Below are 24,338 nucleotides of genomic sequence, written 5' to 3' on the forward strand. Positions count from 1 at the left end.
CACACACACACACACACACACACACACACACACACACACACACACACACACACAAACACAGCATCAGTTTTGGCTAAAGTTCTGATTTACCTGCTGATTAAGATTACAGAAAAAGAGTGACTGCTTAGGCCAAAATGATGTGAGAAAGACGTGTTTCTGTCACTGATCTGAAGGAAGCTCAGGATTCTTCACTATGTATGTGATAGGTTTACTGAAGAATGCAAGCAATGCTGTAAAGGCTAGTGTGATGTATCTAAAAATTGTGAACACATATTTACAAGACATACCAGAACTGAGTTCTGCAACAGCTGACACCCAGTGTATTAATAAGTTTAATTTTCACACATTTGTTTGGAAATCGCCATGGACCTCACAGGTTGGCAACATGTCTTTACAGGGCTGCTCTATCTGTGCAGATTGCATAAAGCCATCAGCCAGCAATATCAGCAGGACTGAGCCAAACCATACATGGGTTTTTGTTTGCAAGGTGGGAGGCACTGAATATTCATGGGTAGTCCTATGCTATGAATTATTTTGCTGTTGTTTTTCTTAAACACCTGTAGTCCTAGCTACTCAGGAGGCTGAGATTTGAGATTTGAAGCCAACCTGGACTGGAAAAGTCAGTGAGACTCTGATCTTTAACCACCAGAAAGCTGGGTGTGGGGTTGTGGTTCAAGTGGTAGAGTACCAGCCTTGAGCTGAAAAAGCTAAAGTATAGCATCCAGGCCCTGAGTTTAAGCCCTTGTACTGGTACAAACAAAAATCAAAACAAAAAAGTGATACGATGTCAAGATGATTCTGTACTGTGTCTACAATGTAATATGATCATTTTTATATGGTTATATCACTTTACTGTAATTCCTAAGGTGTGAGAATGTTTATTTGATGAAGAGGCTAATGGCTTATCAAACCTGTCAGCTTCATGTGGCAGCCATTTCTTGGTATTGCCACAGTTTTAACTTAATCTACAAGTTTTTTCCTTACCTGTGTACACTCAGAGACACTCTTTTTAAAAAATACATTTTTATTGTCTTTAGTTGTACACAAGGGAGTTGCCATTCCACAGAGCAGTTTGTGAATACATCTTGATCAGAGTCACCCCTTTCCTCATTCTCCCCAAAGAGGCTTTTAAATATTTCTTGTAGTATAGGATTTAAAGTTTTGGATTTCTAAAGATTTTTGAAGTTTGTTTAAAATTTTATTTTTATTACTTAAAGCTTTTGTATATTATATAATTTAAAAATGTGCCATTTGATTTGTTCATTGAAATCATTTATCCTCATATATTTAAAGTCAAGCTGTTTTTCAATTTTTACAATTTTGTCTCTGAAAGTCCTTTCTAACAGTAGACAATAACCTTAGAAAGACTGGTGTGAGGAAAAATTGAGAATATTTAAAAAAAATATAAAAGCAGTATAAGTAAGCTATAGAAAAATGCATGTAGATAACAATAATACCATATTCCTGCTATGCAGAGCTTTTGGCAGTACTGTGATTTGAACTCAGGGCCTTGTGCTTGCTTGGCAGGTGCTATAACACTTGAGTCATGTCCCCTGTTACTTTATTTTTGAATAGCATATCATGTTATTGTCCAGGGCTAGCCTTCAACTCAGTCTTCCCACTCATGCCTCCTAGGTTTGTAGGCATGTACCACCACATGTGAATTATTCTTTTTGTTGTAAGTACTTTTAAAACTGTATCTCTTTCTGAAAATAAGTAGAAGAAACAGCATGTTTTGTACTACTTTTTCAACATACATTTACGACTACTACTACCACTACTTCCTGTTTTAGCTCAGTCACAATTTTTGGCAATAACGCCAGTGGAGTGAGGGAATTCCAAGCTCCAGCACGTCCCTGGTTTCACTATTATCTTTGCAATTTCGTTTATTGTTCAGGCATATAATTTCCCTGAACAAAGAGAAATCTCAGCTGAGTACTAGGTGCAATCTTGCCTCAGTGGTTCTGCTGCAACACTGAACAGTCAGTTAGGTCTCTGGTTTCCTCCTCATCTCTCCCACCCTATTAAGAGTTCTGGTCAGCTTTACTGTAGAGAGCTGTATGGCCATTGCTTGAAAGGCTGGCATTTCTCACTCCTCAGCTGCTCCATGATTCTTTCATCAGTCATTTACACACTGTAGGAGTGAGGACCTAAACTTCCTGTCTGGCTGGGGTGCACATGGTTGTGTAAAACATTGTTTGTCACACTTCCTTAAATCAGGGCTTTGTACTTTTTGGCAGGCCCTCTACCACTTGAGCCACTAAAGCCCTTTTGGCTTTAGTTTATTTTTAGATAGAGTTTTGATTTTTTGCCTGGGCTGGCTTTGCACTATGATCCTTCTACTTCACCTCCTATGTAGCTGGGATTACAGGTGTGCACCACCACCTACCTTAATTTTTATGAGAAAGGATTTCACTAACGTTTTTACCCAAGCTGAAATAATAATGGGATCTTTGATCCCAAATCATAGCTTTTTGGAATGAAGTTCCAAAGGCATTTATTTTGCTATGGTTTTCCTGTTCTCATTGTCACAGGTAATATAAAGTTAGCAATTGAAAATACTTTGCCATCTAGTTCTGTAGTGAAGTAAGTTATGTTGAAAGACCAACTCAGCAATAAATTGCATCAGATTTAAATTGAATTCTATTGTTTGAAAAGACATGTAAAGTTAGTGTATGTTGATGAATTTATGCTATGTACAACTTAATCTAATTATTCTAATAGACACTTGGGTATTACTCAGTAAGCATTTGCTTTCCTTGTGGATGGCAGCCTGTCATTTTCATTTCTGTGTAGATTCTCTGGTCATGGCTTCTGGCAAGCTTTCCCCATTTTCAGTTAGATTTATGTTGATGTTGGAATGGTGGGGATGTCTTTGATGCATTATTTATGTATGTGATATATACACACCATGGTTCTAAAAGAGATGAATGGTAGTAGTTGTTTTCCTATTTGAATTCTTATTGGTTTCCCTTCCTCCTCTGGGCTGGGATCAGAGGACGAAAGTTGGCCCCTATGCATTTGGAAAAAAAAATTGGGTCTTTATTTCCAATAACTTCTAACTAAAATCCAACACCATCTTCAGTTCTTCATATAGTCATTAAACCCAGAAGCATCTGTACTTCCTTGGTAGTAATGGCAACAATATCACAGTACTGTGATTCTTCTCCCAACTTTTCTCATGCAGGTTAGACATCAGACCTGTCCAGACACCAGCACTAGCTGAGTGGCTAGAGATTCAGTTGAGTTCTGGCTAGAGGTCATACACTAAGGTTGGCTAGAGTTCATACAGTAAGGCTAAGCACTTAACTCCACAACACTGCACCCACTTTGGTGCCTGGTGCATGTCCCAGGCCTCCCTTACTCCTGACCAATATATCAAGCGTTCCTACAGCCCTCAGATTTAATAATTTGCTAGAATGACTCCTAGAACTCAGAACTCTCTTCACTCATGTAAAGACATAAGTGAGACAGCCCATAGGGAAGGGTATGGTGGGGCTTAGGAGGCTCGTGGCCATGCTTCATGCTCTCTTAGGGTGTGCCTTCTCCACCTGCTCACTAAACTGGAAGCTTGGCATCAGTTCTGAGGAGTTCTGTGGAGGTTCCAGTACTTAGATATGATTAGTTTAAATTGTTGGCCACTGGTAATAAACTCAACCTTTGCCCCTCCAAGAAAATAGAGCCCATAGTTCAAATCCTTTTATGGTATGGTTGGTTCCTCTGGCAATTGGGCGTCTATCCTGAGTTATCTAGGGGCAGGCCCAGAGCCACCCCAGTAGCACAGTAAATTTATGGTGGGAAGAAGGGGCTGTGATAGCAAAACATACTCCTAGTGTGTCATTCAGAAAATTCTAATAGCATGCATGGGGGCTGGAAATGTGGCTTAGTAGTAGTGTTTGCCTAGAATACATGAGGCCCTGGGTTCGATTCCTCAGTACCACTTAATGAAAAAATACAAAAAAAATACTACGTATTTTTCTTTAAAGCCAGCTCTGGGGCTTGAAGTCAGGGCCTCCTGTTGATTTTTTTCCACTCATGGTTGGCACTTTACCTCTCAATCCACTCCTGCATTTCTGAAATTTTGCTAGTTAAATGACGATAGGATCTCAAGGATTTGCCTGTCCTGGCTGCCTCCGAACCTTGTTCCTCAGATCTTAGCTAAGTGAGTAGCCGAGCCGCCTGTGCCTGGCTCTGCACGCTCATCTTTTCTTTTAAATACAAGAGGCATGTGACTTACCACTAAATCTTGCTAATATAGTAACAAGCATATAATACTGTATCATAATTATTCTGATTATTTCAGCATAATTAAACCCTTTTGTATTCCCTTGTATTCTGTTTGACTCATGCAAAAATTTAATTCTGAGAAGGGTCCATAGACTTCACCAGGCTGTTAGAGCGTCACATCGGTAGCTTAAAGAGTTTAAGAATCTCTGCTTTATAAAGTCCCTGGGGTGCATTTGAGAGAGCAGGCCACCATTTGCCTAATGAGAATTGGTAAGAATTTGAGTGTATGTTATTAAAAGATGAGAGAGGGGACTACCTCTCATACATCAGCACACACTTAATACAACTTCATAGTCTTGGTGGTCACTGCAACATATGCTCACTGAATAGGAGGGTTCAGCTACTTTTTTTGTTGTTGTTCTTTGGTGCTGAGGATCAAATCCAGGGCCTTATGCCTAGGGGCTCTACCACTGATGTACATTCTAGCCTAATTCTTTACCACCTTTGACAAAATACACTGAACAAATTACCACCCAAAAAGTTATTAAAAATAAAAATAGCTAAGGCACTTAAAGGGATCAGTCTTCAGCTGTCTAGAAAAGTCTTATAATCCAAAAGGACTTAGTCCTGGTGTTTCTGGATTACTATTTTTGCACATTTGTTCCTTTTGCACATATTTGTTGCATACCTACCATGTGCAGGGCATTGTGGTCGAATTATATACTACAGAATTATGGTAGTTTTGCGAAGGTCTATTTGAAATATTTATTTTCACTTAAAGTCTTTGGGGTCATTACATTCTTAGCACATTGAGCATACACTGAATACTTGTGGTATGCCAGACACTGTCCTAGGGCCTTTGGCCTATACAAGTGAGCAAGAGAGACACTGCTGACATTTGAATGCTTAGGAATTTATGCTCTGAAGTTTGTGTTACTAACCTGAATGTGCTCCGTTGCCACTCACAGAACTTGTGTATTTTGTCAGGTTGTTGCTTCATACTATTTGTATATGGGTCATTATGAAATCTAGAGCTGCTGGAAGAAGGGATGTTCTGATTTCACAGCCTCCTTTTAATCTGAATATATCACTTCTGGAGTAGGTGGAATGGATGCAAAGTTGAGGGTGGAAGAGTTATGTTGCCTATAGAATATATGGAAATTGTAGTCAAACATTTAAAATGTGATTGGCATTATCTGTTGCTAGCTAATGGCACAGAATGAGTTATTATTTCTCAACCCTTCTGTACTGAAAGACAGTTGGAATAATAATAAGCTTATGACTCTAGATACTAGTTTCCTAATAGTCCTGGTGGTAAGTGTTCTTAAACCATGATGACAGCCGGGTGCCGGTGGCTCACACCTGTAATCCTAGCTACTCAGAAGGCTGAGATCTGAGAATCGAGGTTCAAAGCCAGCTCAGGCAGGAAAGTCCATGAGGCTCTTATCTCCAATAAAACACTCAGAAAACCGGAAGTGGCGCTGTGGCTCAAGTGGTAGAGTGCTACCCTTGAGCTGCCATGTCCACCACCACCACCAACCCCCCCCCCAAAAAAAAAAAACAACCTGATATCTTATTCTTCTGTCTAAATGGGACAGATTGTTTTGAGGTGGAGCACTGGCATCTTCAATTGTAAGAGTTCCCTCCCTCTTTCTAATGGGTCTATATCACCTGTCCTTCATCCCATCCCACTAGGCAGTGTGGACATACTATGCACCATCATACCCAATGTAGTTTTATTATTGAGGCCCTCAGCAAAGGGTGAACAATGCGAAAGCAGCTAAACTGCATGGTGGATTTCTACCACCATGTCAGCAGAAACAAAGTAGTTAGAACAGAAATACCCAATCTGAATAGACTGATGGTATATATGTAAATGATTGATCAAGGTAGAAGGCAAGTGCCACAAGAAGAAAAGTACTCCAGAGCCAGAAGATAGAGAAACAAAACAAAACCTCAACATAAGTGCACTTCTAATAAATTGTGAAGAGCAGGTAACTTAAGAATTTCCTATATTTTGTTCTCCTTAAAATAAAACCAGGGGCTGGGAAGGTGGCTCAGTGGTAGAGTGCTTGCCTTGCATGCCTGAGGCCCTGGGTTCGATTCCTCAGCACCACATAAGCAAAAAGAAAAAAGCCAGAAGTGGTGCTGTGGCTCAAGTGGTAGAGCACTAGCCTTGAGCTGAAAAGCTGAGGGACAGCACCCAGGCCCAGAGTTCAGGCCCCACGACCAGACCCCAAAAAAATAAATAAATAAAATAAAATAAAACCAGCTCCCAAAGACCCTGACTCATTTTTAATGATAAAGGAGTTAATTAATATCATATAAAAATATCCAGAAACAGTCAAAGTGGAATTCATGTTTGAGGGGCTATTTGCCCTTTCTACTATAAAAAAAATGAGAAAGGGCTATAGCCACACGTCATATCAGTGGACAAAATTAGACTGGAAAACACAAGTAATTTGCAAAGTCTCTTTAGCACTGCCTCATTCATGGGTCCTGAAAGGCAGCTTTCCTCTCCTTGCATCAGGCCCGTGCCTAGAGGCGGCTAGTGTCAATGGCTCTGGGACATCACAGGGTCTCACTCTCACTGGTTTCCATCCTTTGCTTACCTATAATCAGATCCACCCCAATCAAAACACAGCTGAAAAATTTTCTGTGTTTGGGCCAGATCTCCAAGGGCAGAACTGTATTTCTTACATAAAGGAGAAGATTTTCCTGATTCAAAGGAACTGAAGAAATAAAAGCTCCCTATGCAAGTCACAAGCAGCAAGAAAGAGAGGTCCCCATGGAGGCTATACTTTTGTTACAAACTTGACTTAAACACAGGGGGAATCATGCGCACATTCAGATCAGATATAAACAGAGGGAAAGAAAAACTTTATGAACACATTCACTACCTAAGCACAAATGATCTGGTCTTTTTACTCAAATTGTTACCCCTTTTCTGAGAATAATACGGAAAATACCCAAGATTCAGATATGAGTCGGCCTAGAGAGCCAGCACCTTACAGCCTCACAGTGAATGAAACCAGTTAATCTGAACCAAGACGTCAGCTGTCATATATAAACTTAGGTATCTTTTTTTCTCCTTCTCTAGTTCCCCCACTCCATAAGAGGGAAATATTAAAAACATTATTTAAAAAGCTCTGGAATAACTCCCTCTTAACATTCCTCTCTCACCTGTCACTGGGGCTTACAATCTGCTCACAACAAGCAGAGGCAGCTAGAGTCTGTCTTCCTGAGATATCTATCATTTTATGACCAGCAGATTTCAGGTCAGCTATGACTGAGCAGAATGAATAGAGAAAAAGAATGCCTTACCATCATCCTCTCCTTTTCTCTCTCCTCAAGGAGGTCAAGGTCAGAACCTTGGGCTGCTTCGAGGAGCTGCTTTGGTCTGAAAGGGCCAACTCAAGATTTAAAAACAACAACTCTCTAAATACTAATGTTTTAACCATTTTCATAATTCATCCTGCTTTCAAACAACAACCATCTTTTTGATTTCTAATCACGCTTGATACATGTTCACTCATAATCTTAGGTCCAGAAGTAGCTGCAGTTTTTTAGTTTTTCTTCCTTTTCCTTCCCCTTTCCTCCCTCCTTTTTCTGCTCCTCTTCTTGCTCCTCCTCTTTCTCTTTCTCCTCCTTTTCTCTTGTTCCTCTTTTTTGTGATTTCATTTCCAAAAACAGAAATATCCTTTTCTCATCATTGGCATATGTCACTAACACATCAACCCACACAGAACCATCGTATCCCGTTGTGATAAGCAAAGCATGAATTATACTCACTGTAAACACTGTACACATTTGCTAAGGTCTGGATATTAAATATTCCCCAAAGTTTATATACAGAGTTCTCGGTCCCTAGATGATGGTACTTCTGGGAGGTGGGGCCTAACTGGAGAAAGTGGGTCATGTGTAGTACCCTCTTGAAGAGGATACTGGGATTCTGGCCTCTTTGCTTCACCACCATGAAGTGAGCTGCCACAGGTCAAAAACAAGGCCGAACAACCTAAAACCTAAAACCACGAACCCCAATAGTTAGAGCATGTGGGAGAGGAGTCATTTTGTCCCTGCCCAGGTGTTTGCAGCCAGCTAATGAGCATCTCTGGTCTCTATTTTGGGAAGATGCAATTGACCTTTTAGCTAGTTGTAAGCCAAGAGGAGGGTTGAGGCATTAGTTCACTATGGGGAACTGACATCATTACAGGATAGACCAGGGCCCATGCCCAGCCTATGTGACAGCAGTAACATTGCTCATGTTTGTGAGTAGCATCTGTCACATTATCTTAGGAATCACATACTCAGACATGTCAAGGGGAATGATGTCTTACTCATCTGGGGTGTGTTCAGTCTTCATGACTGAGTCCAGACCTCTTTGGCCAAACTGGTATATAATATGATGTTACACCTTGATTATGGCAGGTGGTTGCTTTGTTCTCTTTAAAATGTAACTAGGGCCAGGAATGTGGCTTAGTGGTAGAGTGCATGTCTAGCATGCATGAAGCTCTGGGTTCGATTCCTCAGTACCACATACACAGAAAAAGCCTGAAGTGGCTCTGTGGCTCAAGTGGTAGAGTCCTAGCCTTGAGCAAAAAAGAAGCTCAGGGACAGTGCCCAGGCCCTGAGTTCAAGGGCCAGAAATGGCAAAAAATAAAAAATAACTAGTGGGCATATTTTCTTAAGTGTCTTGTATGAAATTCTGTGAGAAAAAGAGTGAGGAAAAACTTGTTTTAGTTTTCTTCCTCCTTTACCTTGTTATGATGAACATACAAAGATAATCACTAATTATCATCATTGACAACAAAATTCAGGTCTGTTCCTTTTGGAAAACTATTATAATGAAGTATTTTTGAAATGCTTGTTTGAACTCCTTGCACTAAGAAATCATTTCATTTAAGGGACCATGAACAGCTTTTTGCAGCTTTAAAATGTTTTAATATTATATAACAGGAAAAATTGCTAGTTTTAAATATAACTACCAACCTTCTTTTGATTCATTTAACATGTATTTGTTAGTTGACAGAATAACAAAACTGTAAATGTAAGTAAAATGACTCTGTTTCTAAAGATTGCTACATGAACTTTCATAAATCCTTGTGAATAAAATTACACTTGCAGTTATGCTTAAGCTCTTCAAATCCCTATATCCTTCAGAAGAAAGTTGACCCAAATGCTTAAATAAGGACTTTTCTTACAGACATGAGTATTTCTAATGCTCCTGGAGTATCATTTTTCTTCTGCCTATAAAACAATACTCACTTAAGCCTGCTCCTGGCACTGTGTCCTTTACTATGCATTTATTAGTGTGTGAATTTGTTTTGGATGTTAGCAGTGCATATTTCTTTTCAAATCTAAGCTCTAGAATAAACTGAAATAGTTGATATAAGTAGAGTTTCATTGGTTTTGTGTGTGTAAGTTTATATGCTAGACAGGTGCCCTACCACTGAACTACATCTCCAACTCCCATTTTTCAATATCTAAACAGGTCTGCTTCTTCATTTATGGTTGTTGATCCTAACATTTTTGTTGTGGTCCCCAGTGCATAAAGAGTTAAACTCCAAATCCTTATTAAATTTATTCCAGTCAAATGCTTTTCAAATTCTTGTGCTGTAGTTAGTTTTGATTTACTTTATCTGCTTATCTGCAAACAGAAATGACGTAGCTATTACTGCTCTGACTAAATGAAACATGATTTTCATTGAAAGTACCTAGATCATATCAGTGAGAACAAATTCCAGTGGCCTCAGTGTATTTGGCCTGTTTATTTGCAATAAATTTGGTCTGTTTATTTGCAATAAATTATATTATAATTATTATTATATGCTCTTATAGACTATTTGACCAATGACATGTTATAGTTATGTTTATTTTTGGAATTAACATCAACCCCCTTCAACCTCGTTTTACATATCTCCATGAACTGCCAATTCCAGCCCACCACTCTGAGCCCTTGGCCCCTTCTCAGGTGACTGCTCTCCAGTCTTGAGGAATGTCCCCTTCTCTTGGCATTTTTACCTTACCCTGTCCTTGCTTCTCTCCGGTTGCCTGCTGTTCTAAGTTTCTTTACTCCTAGAGCGTTAGGACATCCCAGGACCTGTATTTTTTTCCTTCCATCCTTTGTTTCTGTCTCCAGATTCAAGGCCTCCAGTCTTACTCAACATGTAAAAAGCAAGACTCATTTCCCCAAGCCTGTCCCTTCATGTGAGCTTGTGGCATAACTGTCCATTTAGAAGCCTGAGGCAGAGCTTTAGGAGCCCTGCATGCAGTCTTCAGTACCCTTGGCATCCTTGTCCAGATCATCTTCACAAGCCTATGGATTCTGTCTGTCAAACCTGTTCAGCGTCTCAGTCTTCAGTACTTGGTTCTTAGTTCAAGCTCCCAGTGCACCTGATCTCCATTACTATCAGTGATTCTGTCTAACCTCCTGGTTCTCCCCAGATAGAGACATTCCTGTGCCCGTCTCACATATCTGAATCCTGAACTCTGGAATCTAGAGATATCTTGCAAAATGTGTGGAAATCGGGATTTCATCCCATTTTACCTGTGGTTTTCAAATAAAGTCCCCTTGATCTAGTCTGATAATTGGAACTGAACTTACCAAAAAAACAAACAGGAAGATTCCATTATTTTTTAGCTTCTTAGTATACTGGAATAACATAATTTTAACCAACATTAGATTTAAAAAAAAACTATTTGCAATTTATTGTTCAAATGAATTTAGTGGGGTGTCATTTACCTTCAGTATTCCCAGATTACTGTTCTGCCCACAACATCAAGCACTGCTTTAAACTCTGATTATCTCATTTATACTCATGTTACACACAGCTACTCAGAGCTTCTGAATGGCAGACTATGCTTACCTGTCCATTGATAACCCTCCAGTTAAGTCATACCTGAAAAATAAGCCCATCACAACAAGGAGAGATTAGTTTTGGTATTTGAATGGAGCATGTCTTTTTAAGATTCTGATGAAAGTACTAGAAAGATTGGTGGTTGGAATAACTGCAGTCTCCACTGTGACTAGTATATAATGTGTTCTTAGCTGCTCCTAACTGGGAAAACAAGGGGATGGTCAAGTGCTCTGTTTTGCATTTACTCTGTTCCATTTTCTGCTGAGTTGCCATAAATTCATATGACTTCACACATCTTTTCTTGCCTTTGATACATAATGAAAGACCGCATTACTCACTTGAGAGATAATGGAGGCATGGCATATAGAAACACCAGTTATTTTAACAAGCCTCAAAGGACTGAACAAGCCCTTCCATTTTTTTGTTTATAGAGTTAGGTTCATAATTGGGAAGATTCAGTTGACTCCTGATAAAATAATTCTACTTACTTGTTCAGAAAAGTAGGAATTCCTTAACTGCATAAATTGACTATTTTGGTTTGGAAAAATTATTCTTCAGCACGCAGAAATAACTATCCCCTGGGATTATTAAAATTAATGTTTATAATCTTATAAGCATATTTCCCTTGAGAGAAGGTGGCAGTTTTTACTAGGATGTTATGTGAATAATCAACAGAGGAGTGACTGAATTTAGACTTCCAACCCTTCCTTTTTCGCTGTCTTGTCTTTTTCTATCAATTAACAATTTTTAGGCCTATATGTGGAGTATAAAATTACTTGCCAGTAGTTGGATTGAGCTTCAGCATGAGCATATAAATACTTAATACAGATACATGCTTGACATTTGTTGATATTCTGACTTTTAAAATATTGCTTACACCTTACACTTCAGGAGTTATTTTTTTTCAAAGAATATAAGCTATCTGTAAAAATAACTATGATAAAATACCTTGAAACGATATATCCTAATCTTCATGGAAGAAAGATTATCTCCAAAGTGAGCTTGATATTTAATAATAAAGATAAAAATCTTTTTAGTTGTTTGGTCTTTTGGAATTAGGCCATGGACACAAAATACAAACATAATTTTTTTAAATGTGAAAATACCGTACAGAGGGGTTACAATTACATGGGCAAGGTAATGAGTACATTTCTTATCAAGCATTGTTGCCTCCTCCTTTGTTTCCCCTTCCCAAACATAATTTTAAGTCTGCTAAAACCACTCTCTACTATGTACATTGATCTTTGATCTAAATTAGAAAAGGAAATGGACCTTAGACAGTGGGATTATGGGTATTGGGTCTTTGGGTGAATTTCACTTGTATAGAGAAATATAAAAAAAAATATTGTAGACCATTAAATTAAAACTAGGTCCTTCACCTTGAAGATTAGTTTCAGGCCTACCTTATTTCCGCAGGGCCACAAATACTAATCAGACTGAGTGTTCATTCATCAGCTAAGCTGCACATAAGTGTTAATTTGCTGCAGTGTGGATTCTTCCCTAGAGTGGAGGCTGCTTTGGGGAATCTTGTCAGAAGGAGAGGAGAGTGGTGCGGAACACACTACATCAGACAATGACCCTACATTCTTTTAGTCATGATTTTTACACCCGAAACAAAAAAGCTTTGTATATACAGTCTGTGTAAAGGACCCCCAGGGTGTGGTTGTGATGATCTGAAGAATGTTGTGTATGTATTTTAATTAATCCTTGATTTAAAGCCTCCTACTTTGTTGTACTGTTGACAGTTAGGGTATACAGGACTGGCTCATACTCCTAGTTGTTACTGAAGAAAGTGGTGCTATGATTAAAATATTTTTAAAGACAATTTCAGTTTACTGAAGGAAGCTTTCCTAAAACGTACGGCTATAAAAGCTAGCATAAATGGAGTAATATTTGGTGACAGATCTCTTAAGGAGATGGACCTTTGTCATTAGAGAGGACCCCGCCTGGGTTTCAACCCAAGGCCTGCCCGTGGAGCTGGGTCCTGGGGCTGGCCATTTACTGTGGGTATGGAGCCTCAGGCAAAGCCCCGACAGATAGGCGGTGCCTGTAAGGCCTTGTTCATCTTCTCGGGATGAGACACCCAGACCGTACAGGCTCCTCCGTAGCTGTGCAAAGAGCCCCCGGCGTGGACTCCCGTGTGCCAGCCACTGCCTCGGACTCCATTAACCCCGCGCCCTTTCCCGCAGGTGCCTGAGATCATCAGCTCCATCCGACAGGCCGGCAAGATCGCCCGCCAGGAGGAGCTGCGCTGCCCCTCGGAGTTCGACGACACCTTCGCCAAGAAGTTCGAGGTGCTCTTCTGCGGCCGTGTGACCGTGGCCCACAAGAAGGCCCCGCCAGCCCTGATCGACGAGTGCATCGAGAAGTTCAACCACGTGAGCTGCAGCCGGAGGGCAGACTGGGATGCGGCCGCCCCTTCTGGGGAGCCGGGGCCCGGGGAGCCCCGCAGGCCCATGCGCAAGTCCTTCTCGCAGCCCGGCCTGCGCTCCCTGGCCTTCCGGAAGGAGTTCCAGGACGCCAGCCGGCGGAGCAGCAGCTTCTTCAGCTCCTTCGAGGAATGCGACATCGAGAACCACCTCATTAGTGGACACAATATTGTGCAGCCAACAGATATTGAGGAAAATCGAACTATGCTCTTCACGGTAAACTATTAGCCAGCTCTCGGCCCAGGCTGTCAGATGTTGTGTCCAAGAGAAAAACCCACCTTCCCGATTAGTAAATGCTTCTTTGTGAGTGATTCATATGTGAATCCAGATTTAAGGAACTACCTTTACTAGGGATGAAATTCTTACGAGGGCCACATGCTCCATTGTAGTATGGAGGGGAAAGCCTTTGGTACCAGTATGTGCATGGAAACCCAGCACTCCACTATGCGAGGTGTCTGATGGGTATCCCTAGTCAGTAGAACAGCATTGATCTGTGCTAATATTCTAACTTCAAGTGAAGTGAGTAGTGTACTTGACCGCCTAACACACTGTGTGTACTTTACTAATGTAGATCATTTTGGCAATAGTTTAAAAAGCCTAGTTTGTAAAAAAAGATCATTAGAGAGTGTTTTGAAAATTTTGCATAGAAACTTCTGTTTTCCTGGAATATTTATTTGTATACAAACCTCACTTCCTAGTAAAGAGTTCTGAGGCATATGACTAGCTTTCGTATGTCTGGTCCGTTCAGAGAAAGTGGATGTCTTATCCAGGAAAACCGACCCTAGCTATCTTGTCACTATGCACATTAATTATTCTATCACCTTAGAACCTTTGAGATGATTTTCTATATTTATGATTACTGGTTATTGGGGCTTCCCATGTTTTTGGTGACATGAAAGAGTTGAATAATAAACTTGAATTCCGTTTTCATAAAATGCTACTCTTCCCGCCCCCCCCCCTCCATTTGTTTTGTCTTTTAAGATTGGCCAGTCTGAAGTTTACCTCATCAGTCCTGACACCAAAAAAATAGCATTGGAGAAAAATTTTAAGGAGATATCCTTTTGCTCTCAGGTAAATGGAGACTGGTTATTGGTTCAATTGCAATCACATTTTAAAAAGAATTCTTTAAAAAATTATTTTTGTGTAAAAGATGCTGTACAGAGGGGTTGCAGTTACATGAGTAAGGTAATGAGTCCATTTCTTGTCGAGCATTGTTACCCCCTCCTTTGTTGTTCTCCCACTATCCCTTACCTCCCCAACCTCCCTCACTCCTCCCCCTGCCCCCAAGTTGTAAAGTTCATTTCCAATATAGTGTCTTGTGGGTATCATTGTTGCAGTGTGTCATCCTATGTCCTTGTTTCAGTGTTTTGTTATTCCCCTTCCCCTAAAAAGAATTCTTTTAATATCTGTTTTACCACAGAAATACTAAACATATAATAAGCTGTATGTTTTTAAGTACTTGGTTTATGATCTTACATTTCTTTCTCCTTTTGTATGTTAAGGCAAATTGCAATTTTGAAATTAAGAATTTTATGCTTAAGCAACAACATTGGAATTTGTTTAATTTGATGTAGAACATTAAGATAGCAGAACCTGTCAGTGGTTACTATCAGAAAATATTAGCCAGAAAGTGAGGTTATTCACAGAATTTTGTTCTTAACTTGCTTTGATTTATGTTAATGTGAAACATTTGCTCTTCTAAATTTGATAGCTTTACAGTTTCCTTAAGGACTGCATAAACTCATAAAAATTTATGAGCTTATCTGATTTCCCAAACTTTTAAGCGATTGACATTTGTCTTTCCATGAGAGTGTTTTCAGAAGAAACTTGACATATTAATATTTATGGAAGAGGTTTTATATGTATTAAGGTTGCTTCTGTTAATTGGTACTTTCAAAACAAGTTTATATATTAATTTTTTAAAGCGCCTAGGAAATGATGGCAAAGTGTTGACCTTAATATCTTGAGCTTAAAAACCTCTATTTATTTATTTATTTTTGCTCATTCTTTATACCACTTTAGTATTTAACCTCTTTATCACCTTAAGAGTACAAATATATTTTAAGTTTTTTTTTTTTTTGTTGGTCGTGGGTCTTGAATTCTGGGGCTTTGGTGCTGTCCCTGAGCTCAAGGCTAGCACTTTACCACTTGAGCCACAGCCCCACTTCCAGTTTTCTGGTGGCTAATTGGAGATAACAGTCTCATGCACTTTCTTGCCAGGGCTGGCTTTGAACCATGATTTTCAGATCTCAGCCTCCTGAGTAGCTATATTACAGGCCTGACCTACCAGTGCCCAGCATTTTTAAGGCTCTTTTAACAGCAGTAGATATGTGAGTTTTTTATGTACATGTACACACATGTATGTATGTGTATAGGTATGTGTTCTTATGAACCTGTAGTCTGCCTTTGAGTATTCAAGGAGGTTTTTGTTTTTGTTCTTGTTTTTATTTTTGTGCCAGTACTGCGACTTGAATTCAGGGCTTGGTTTCTGTCCTTTACCTTTTTGGCTCAAGGCTGGTGTTCTATCATTTGAGCCATAGTTCTACTTCCTGTTTTTTGTTGGTTAATTGGAGATAAAAGACATGGACTTTCTTACCTAGGCTGGCTTCAAACAAGATCCTCAGATCTCAGTTTCCTGAGTAGCTAGAATTATAGATATGAGCCACCAGTGCCTGACTAGAGTTATTTATTCTGTAATGCCCAATAAAAATAACAATTTTTCTATCAACTTCTCTTCCTTTTAGTAAAATGAGCATTAAAACTTGGATTTTAAATAACCTTAATTCTTGTTGTGAAGAAACCAAAGTTACATTTTAGTAGAATTATATTGATCTTCCATAGCTGAGAGATGTTTTTATATATTTTTTGATTTTTAAAATCCCTGAGCAAATAGTGATTTTATTTATTTTTTATTTTTTTGGGTCTGGTCATGGGGCCTGAACTCTGGGCCTGGGTGCTGTCCCTCAGCTCTTCAGCTCAAGACTAGTGCTCTACCACTTGAGTCACAGCACCACTTCCAAGTTTTTTTTTGCTTATGTGGTGCTGAGGAATCGAACCCAGGGCCTCATGCATACAAGGCAAGTGCTCTACCACTGAGCCAACTTCCCAGCCCCAAATAGTGATTTTATAGTGCTGTTTATGTCATTCATGGCAAGTTAAGATTAGGCCTCTGCCAGGTACAATTCAATCTCCTTTTCTCTTCTTCCCCTGCCCTTCACAGGGTATCAGACATGTGGACCATTTTGGGTTTATCTGCCGGGAGTCTTCTGGTGGCGGTGGCTTTCATTTCGTCTGTTACGTGTTCCAGTGTGCAAATGAAGCGCTGGTGAGAGAGCAGGAACACTGCCTACCTGCAACCTTGCTTGGGAAGAATTTCAACTTCATTAGCAAAACTTCACAGCCTTAGGCACATACCGTTATTTGATTTTAATTATTTGCTCATGACTAACTGAAGTTAGTATACATCTGAAGCTTTGTAATTGCATTTTTAATTTTTATTATTTATGATAAATATGTTCATTTCACCCACTAGTCTAATCTAGCCCCTAAAAATGTCATTTTGAACTTTGAGAAACATTTGTTTTTTATTCAACATTTAATTGGCTTTTATTTTGCATTTTAGCTGCTTTAACAGTAGTTGAGTATCTAGGGAGTACTAACAATTATGAAGTGTAGTCCATAAAAATCTTAGAATATAGTCTTTTCCACAGACCCATTCTGGCTAACTTGGAGCTGACTTTTTGTTGGCTACCGTTTCTCGTCTTGATTAGGTTGACGAAATCATGATGACTCTGAAGCAGGCTTTCACAGTGGCTGCGGTGCAGCAGACGGCAAAGGCACCAGCCCAGCTGTGTGAGGGCTGCCCTCTGCAAGGCCTGCACAAGCTCTGTGAGCGGATTGAGGGTGAGTAGGGGCACTTACATCCAAAACACAGTGGGAGTCAAGGCTCCTGAAAACCTTAGATGGCAGTATTTGTTATACGCTTCTGCCTGACAGAGACGTGTATGAGTCACAGATGATCTTTCACCCTGCATCAGAAGATGCCTTCTAGAAGTCAGTATTTTTATGTATACTACCAATATGGACCCATATCCCCTTCTGCCATCTTCCTCCAAGACCCTTTGTGGATGGTGGAGGAGTTAGCAGAATGGAGTTCACTGAATATTTGTATAATGGAGGTGCTAGTGGTGGTTAGATTGGCCCTGCATGTTTAGTAAGCTAAAGCCTAAGGAATTTCTACTAGGGTTCTGCCTTAGGTTACCTGGAACCACTGCTAGGATGGTTTTAATGGTAGGGAAAGAGAAAGCAGTCTGCCATTGAGTGAGGAATGAAAAAGAATAAAACAGGTGGTGAGTGTGTGGATCATGACTTCTGGAAACTTGTCTTAGCTTAGAGAAACCACCACACTATGCTAGGATTTGCAGCCAGTGGTTATTGAGTAGGACAGACAAGCTAGGTATGGGTTTTTCTTTTATCTAGTTAATCTTCACATTTGTGGGAGGGAAAGACCACAAGTTTTACACATTTTAAAGATAAGTGAATTGACGATTAGAGAGAGCTAGGAATGAGCATAGTGTTCATGGAGCCCATATCTAGCTCCAGGTGGTAGGACCCTGGCTATTACCTCTAACAAAACTCATTTTTCTAAAATCAAGCCATGCTGGGAAAGTCATGGTATACCAACTAACTTTGTATTTTTAGACCCAATGAGCAATTTGAGCAAATTCTGAACCAAGAGAACCAACTTGTCAGAATGGAGTGGAGAGGGTCCTCCTAGACAAAGTGAGGAATCTGCCTCCATCTAGCAAGAGGAGACAATGTCTGACTCTAGGTTGGCAGGGCAGGGCTGAGGTAGGGTCTTGGTGCACATCCAAGGGAATTTAAAAGGTGAAGGGATTTATATCTCTCTTCTTCTTGACTTTACATTTTGTCCCATTTATGGCAGGATTTCCAAAACCTTTTCATTTGCTTTGACAATGTCATGATTTAAACCAGTGGGTTGTTGTGTTTCTAGAATACTTACTATAAGCTATACTTGTATAAAGAAGTATATTGACATTTGGTCTGCCTTTTCTCTTTTAGATGTAATATTGGTAGGAAGTAGATGTGTAGCTCAAGTGGTATAGTGCCACTTGTGAATAACAAAAAAAGCTGAGTGAGAGCTCAAGGCTAGAGTTCAAGCCCCAGTAAATTTTTGGAACAATATTCTAACATCAAATTTGCTATTTTAACTGTGTGCAGGTCAATGGTTTTTAAGTCTATTTACATTTTTGTATAACTGTCATCTCCAGCTATCACCAGGATTATTTTCTTCTTCCCCAATTTCAACTGATTTAATGTTCTACTCTTTTTCACTTCCTCTAGCCCCTAGCAACCTGCAATCTACTTTCTGTTTCTATGAATTAGACTACCCTAAGTGTCTTATGTAAGTGAAATTATATGGGATATTTCTTGTTTTCTAGTTAATTTCACTTTGCATAATGTCTTCTAGATTTTTTTATCATATTATGTGTCATAATCTTAATCCTTTTTAAGAGGGCAAATGATATTCCATTATATATATCCACTTATCAATGGACATTTTGGGGTTTCCACCTTTGGCTATTGTGAATAATGTAGCTATGAGTGTTGTACAAATATCTGTTGAAGTTTCTACTTTCAGTTCTTTCAGGCATATGCCCAGAAGTATGCTGGATTATATGGTAATTCTGTGTTTAAATGTTTAGAAACTGCCATGCTGTTCTATGATTATATCATTGTATATTCCCACTAGCAGTTCCAGTTTCTCCATATTCATACCAAAACTTGTTCTGTTCCTTGGATGATAGTCGTCTAGTTTATCTTATTTCTGAGATAAATTAACAATTGACATCTTAAGGTCTGGAGAGGTTTATTTGTGCCATTCTAGTATTCTCTAAAGTGCTCATGATTAATATTTTCAGCTGTTTTTCACATTGCTTCTGTTTGCTGACATTATACAAAATATGCCTGGGAACCAAAGAAGTTCTGCTTTAACTAGAAATTCCAGATGAGAGGGCCACTAACTCTTTTCTTAGTGGTTGTCAAGATAAGGTAAATGATGACAGAAATGTCCCTTAAGATCTTATTAAGAAGTCAGCAATGGCTTTGCCTTGGAAGATAAAGCAGATCATGATCTGCAGAACTGGAATGCTTCCAGAATCCCATTTGGTAAATCTTTCTTTGGTCTGGCTCAGCTTTCAAAAAGTTACAGCTGTAAAAATTTAATCAGGGTAGGGATTTTGCTGCTGTAGCTTTGGAAACAATCATTGAATTCATCTTTTACATGATAGAATCCAGCCAAGGCAGAAAGTTCTGCGAACATAAAAAAAACAGCAATTAAATGATGTCATTAGAAGTTAGGGGAGAGTATGTTTTACCTATAGAATGGGAAGCACTTCTCAAAGTACAGATGGCATATTATGAGAGGTGGCCCTGGTAGGGAGGAGATAATTATAATTTACTTGCAGAGTTGGAGACTAGAAATACAGAATAAACGAAGTGGTTTATTAAAATTCCTGTGGAAGTATTTCTAACAGGGGACTGTGGTCTGACCAAGAACTCTATGAAGTAGTTCATTGGAAAGGACCAATGAAACAGCCCCATGATGAAAGATTTACAGAAGGTTTTCTTATCACTTGGTGTGGCCTATGCCCCAGAATGTATAAATAAAATAAGCACACATTGTACATGTTTATGCTAGACTCACCACTGTAATCGGCTCACACAATGTATAAGAGGTCCAACTCTGTCTGTTGAGAGAATCTGTACAGCTGTGCTTAAATAGTATTGTGCTTAAATAGTATTTTGCTTACTCTCTAGTTCAGAGGAACATTTGGGGAAATAGTAAATTAATTACATTTTTTTTCAGTACTGGGGATTGAACTTGGCCTCATATTTGCTAGGCAAGCTCTCTACCAGTTGAGCCATGCCCTCAGTCCAAATTAATTATACTTTCCTTGAAGTTGAAAGTTGAACAGAGGTTTTCTTTTGTTCTCAGCAAATTTTCTTCCAGCTAAAGTCATTTATCAGAGCTCCCTCTGATAACATCTTTTCAGCTTGTTGTTGTTGTGTTGTCTTACTAATGATCAGAGCTCTCTAGAGTCTGGTTCTCCTTTTCTACTTGGGTCCCATTTTCTTGTGTGTGTCCCATTCTTTTTCCTCACACCTCATTTGGTATCACAGGAGACCATTAAGGAGATATCTCCTTTATGGACACACTAGTGGCTGTAGCTGGCAAGATGCTATGTGGCAGGCCCTGGACCTGGGTTAGAACCAGCTGGTTTGAGATAGGGCAGGAAGGACCTGATGAGTTGAGATACCCTAAATCAGGCAAAGACTGATTGGAAGATCCCTTCCTATTTGAGGAGATGAAAAGACTGCCCTGTATGATTTAGCCTTTGTTCTCCTGTAGGTGTAGTTATTCTAGCTTTTCTTAGATTTCCCAATTCTGAATGCTTCACCAAACGACACAGTATTTGCAAACCCTGATGCTTACACTGTATCAGAAACATCCTCTAGATTTGGGGAACCATTTTAGTTGAAGATTACAAGTGCCTATTTATAATGTTAGTCACTTTTGCCTAACGTTTAAGTAGTTGCTGAAATAAGCTTGCCTCTACTTCCTTGGCTTTTTATAACCCAGCAGCTGGCTAGAACTAGGGTATATGAATTACACTCTGAAAAACTCAACTGTCCTTTTCACGTCACCCTACTTCTGTTTGTACTGAAGACACCTGTGGGTCAGGAAACTTGGTTCTGTTAGCCAAGAGAAGTAGTGGAGATCATAGTTTCTGGGCAGATGTAGTGCATATTTCACTCTGTCCTTTATGTGGTGGTTGACCTGGCACTCACCACTTTAAATTAAGGTCTCACTTTCTGTCTAGGCATACACTTGGGTGAGATTTACCCGTTAGGCCCTTGTAGCTGAGGATCATCAGCAATTCATTGAGAAAGTATCCTGCAAACTTTTCTGCTTTGGCTGGCCTCAAATCTCAATTTCAAAACCATTTCAGCCACTCAAGTAGTTAGATTATAGGTACAGGTCAGTAGTACTCAGCTGTTTGTTTTTTGTCTCCACCCCCTTTTTGGTAGAGCAGTCTTCTGCATAGCAAATAAGTGCTCAACCACCTGGCCCATGCCCACAGCCCTGTTTCTTTCTTTTGAGATAGTGCCTTACTTTGTCCAAGCTGACCCTGAACTCAAAATCCTTCCCACCTCTATTTATTGAGTAGCTTGGACTACAGGTGTGTACCAGGTGCCATTCCCAGCTCAAATATCCCAGGGAAGAACCCAGGTAAAAGATGATACTGTCATCATTGACTTGAAGTTCCCTAAAGCTTTGCTTGCTGAAAGCAGGTGGGTAAGCTCATTAGGGAGTAAGTATGGAGGATGTGAACTCTACCTCACTCTTTTAATAGTTGCTTCATGTCTTTCCTTTTTTTTTCTCTTTCTTACTAGGAATGAATTCCTCTAAAACCAAATTAGAACTTCAGAAGCACCTGACAACACTGACAAATCAGGAACAGGCCACTATTTTCGAGGAGGTTCAGGTATAGTACCCAAAGTTTAACTTCTAAGGAGAAAGCAAAGGCTTGAGACAACCTACCTATGAAATATCCTGTGTTGTTACAGCCCCAAAGAGGGGCTTCCATTTTCAGAATCCCCATGAGGGACCAGATTGGGAAGGTCAGTTCAGGTTCACCATCAGTTCTGGGCTTGATTATGATCAATGTAAAAAAAAAACCCCAAACCAGACATTTCTCTCTCTTTTTAAAAATTTATACAATAATTAAAAACTATCTGTAAGTAGTTGTACAAAGGAGTTCCAATACACCTCTCTTAAGAAATATGTTAGACTAAGAAATTATAAAGTGGGAAAAATTTCAGCCTGGGAGACAGGCCTGGACTCTGGTCCACACATGCTTTTCCGTTCCTTGGGACTTCTGTCCACCCATTCCTTCTCAGGATTTCAGGCTAAAGTAGGGGAAAATAAGGATTCAATCTTTGGATATGAATCTGAAAGTTGCATGCTTTAGAACATGTAATAAAATCTAAAAAGAAAAAGAAAAAAAACCACACAAAATGAAGTAAAATCCAAAGTCATTGGCTTTCCATAGCACCTGTCCATCCTTGTATGAGCTGCTGTGGGTCTGAGAACTCATGTTGCTATGTTGGTGTGTTTGCTTGCTTATTATGAATCCTGTGAATAGCTCATCCCCAATTTCATGTTTGCCCCAGCAGATAGGTATTTTCCATGGCTTCCTAGCACTTTTATTAACCCTTTTGTAGGACACTGGAGACAAATAATAAATGTGGTTTTATTTGGGGTGATGGTGGTGGGTTAAGGCTTGTGACAGCAGGCTGGTTCTACAAATACAGGAGTGATTAAATTAAACAGTCAACAATAAGACCATAAAGTCTATAATCTGTTTTATGTTTGCATTAAAAATTTAAAGCATTATCTTTTTCTTTTAAGTCCCTAGTTTTTTCCCTTGTCATCCTTATGCAGTAGTGTTGCCATGTATTTGTAGAAAGGACCTTAGGGAATGATTTTTTTGTTGTTGTTGTTGGTCATGGGGCCTGAACTCTGGACCTGAGCGCTGTCCCTCACATCTTCAGTTCGAGGCTAGTGAGTGCTCTACCACTTTGAGCCACAGCACCACCTCCAGCTATTTTTTGCTTATGTGGTGCTGAGGAATCGAACCCAGGGCCTCATGCATGTGAGGCAAGCACTCTACCCCTAGCCAACTTCCCAGCCCAGGGAATGATTTTTTTTATTAATATTTCAAAAATAGCTTAGAAAGTTATTTTCAGAGTTTTCAATTGCCTTTATGTTTTTTTGAACTAACTAGAGAAAATGCAATGTGATTTATATGTGGACTTGAGAAATGGACAACTGATTGTTAATGCATTTAGAATTGAAGCCAAGGCTTCACATAGAACTCCCCTATGACCCAGCAATCCTACTTTGGGGCATTTACCCAAATGTTTACAAACAAGACCACACTAAAGCTACCAGCACAACTATGTTTATTGCAGCATTATTTACCATAGCTAAGATATGGAACCAACCCAGATGTCCCTCAGTAGATGAATGGATCAAGAAAATGTGGTATATATACACAATGGAATTCTATGCCTCCATCAGAAAGAATGACATTGCCCCATTTGTTAGGAAATGGAAAAACTTGGAAAAAATTATATTAAGTGAAGTAAGCCAGGCCCAAAGAAACATAGGTCCCATGGTTTCCCTTATTTGCAATATCTAGTATATCTATGAGTCAAGCGGAAAAAGTCAGGTAATGTGATGTCAGGAAAATGAACCCTTAGACATGTATTTTAATGTTTTTTCTTTCAGGCATGTGTTTCTAACGCATTTATAAGACTATCTCTTTGTTGCTTTGTATGTCCCTCCCCCACAGTATAACCCCTGCTTTCACTATATTTGATGTCAGTATAACTTGTGGAGGAGATGGGGAAAAACCAGTTGTTTAAGGATACAGGTGGACCTGTTGCAACAAAGAGAAGTACAAGTTATCATGTCCAAAACGAGCTTTACAACGTCGGTGCGGGGGGGGGGAAGGGGGGGAAGGAGAAGGATTGGGATTGGGGGGGAGGGGGGAGGCTGGGAAGGGATGTGAAGGGTAAACCAAAGGAGGAGGCAGCAATGCTTGGTAAGAAATGTACGCATTATCCTGCCCATGTAATTGTAACCCCTCTGTACAGTATGTTCACAAATAAAATAAAATTAAAAAAAAAAGAATTGAAGCCAAGGCTGCCAGGACTGACCCACTTACTGGTGTGT

General features: G+C 39.6%; 1 protein-coding gene across 9 annotated transcripts in view; it reads left to right on the forward strand.

Annotated features, from left to right (window-relative positions):
- Positions 1-24,338, forward strand: part of Tbc1d1 (TBC1 (tre-2/USP6, BUB2, cdc16) domain family, member 1) — a 180,648-nt gene that overhangs the window by 73,286 nt on the left and 83,024 nt on the right. For all 9 annotated transcript variants that reach the window (XM_013009024.1, XM_013009031.1, XM_013009023.1 and 6 more), the window contains 5 exons: positions 13,274-13,729; positions 14,495-14,584; positions 16,734-16,838; positions 17,284-17,416; positions 21,992-22,083. In XM_013009024.1, coding sequence (XP_012864478.1) covers positions 13,274-13,729; positions 14,495-14,584; positions 16,734-16,838; positions 17,284-17,416; positions 21,992-22,083 — 876 coding nt within the window. The remainder of the gene's footprint in view (positions 1-13,273; positions 13,730-14,494; positions 14,585-16,733; positions 16,839-17,283; positions 17,417-21,991; positions 22,084-24,338) is intronic.

The sequence above is a fragment of the Dipodomys ordii genome, unplaced genomic scaffold (assembly GCF_000151885.1).
Source record: "Dipodomys ordii isolate 6190 unplaced genomic scaffold, Dord_2.0 Scaffold8, whole genome shotgun sequence".
Taxonomy (NCBI): domain Eukaryota; kingdom Metazoa; phylum Chordata; class Mammalia; order Rodentia; family Heteromyidae; genus Dipodomys; species Dipodomys ordii.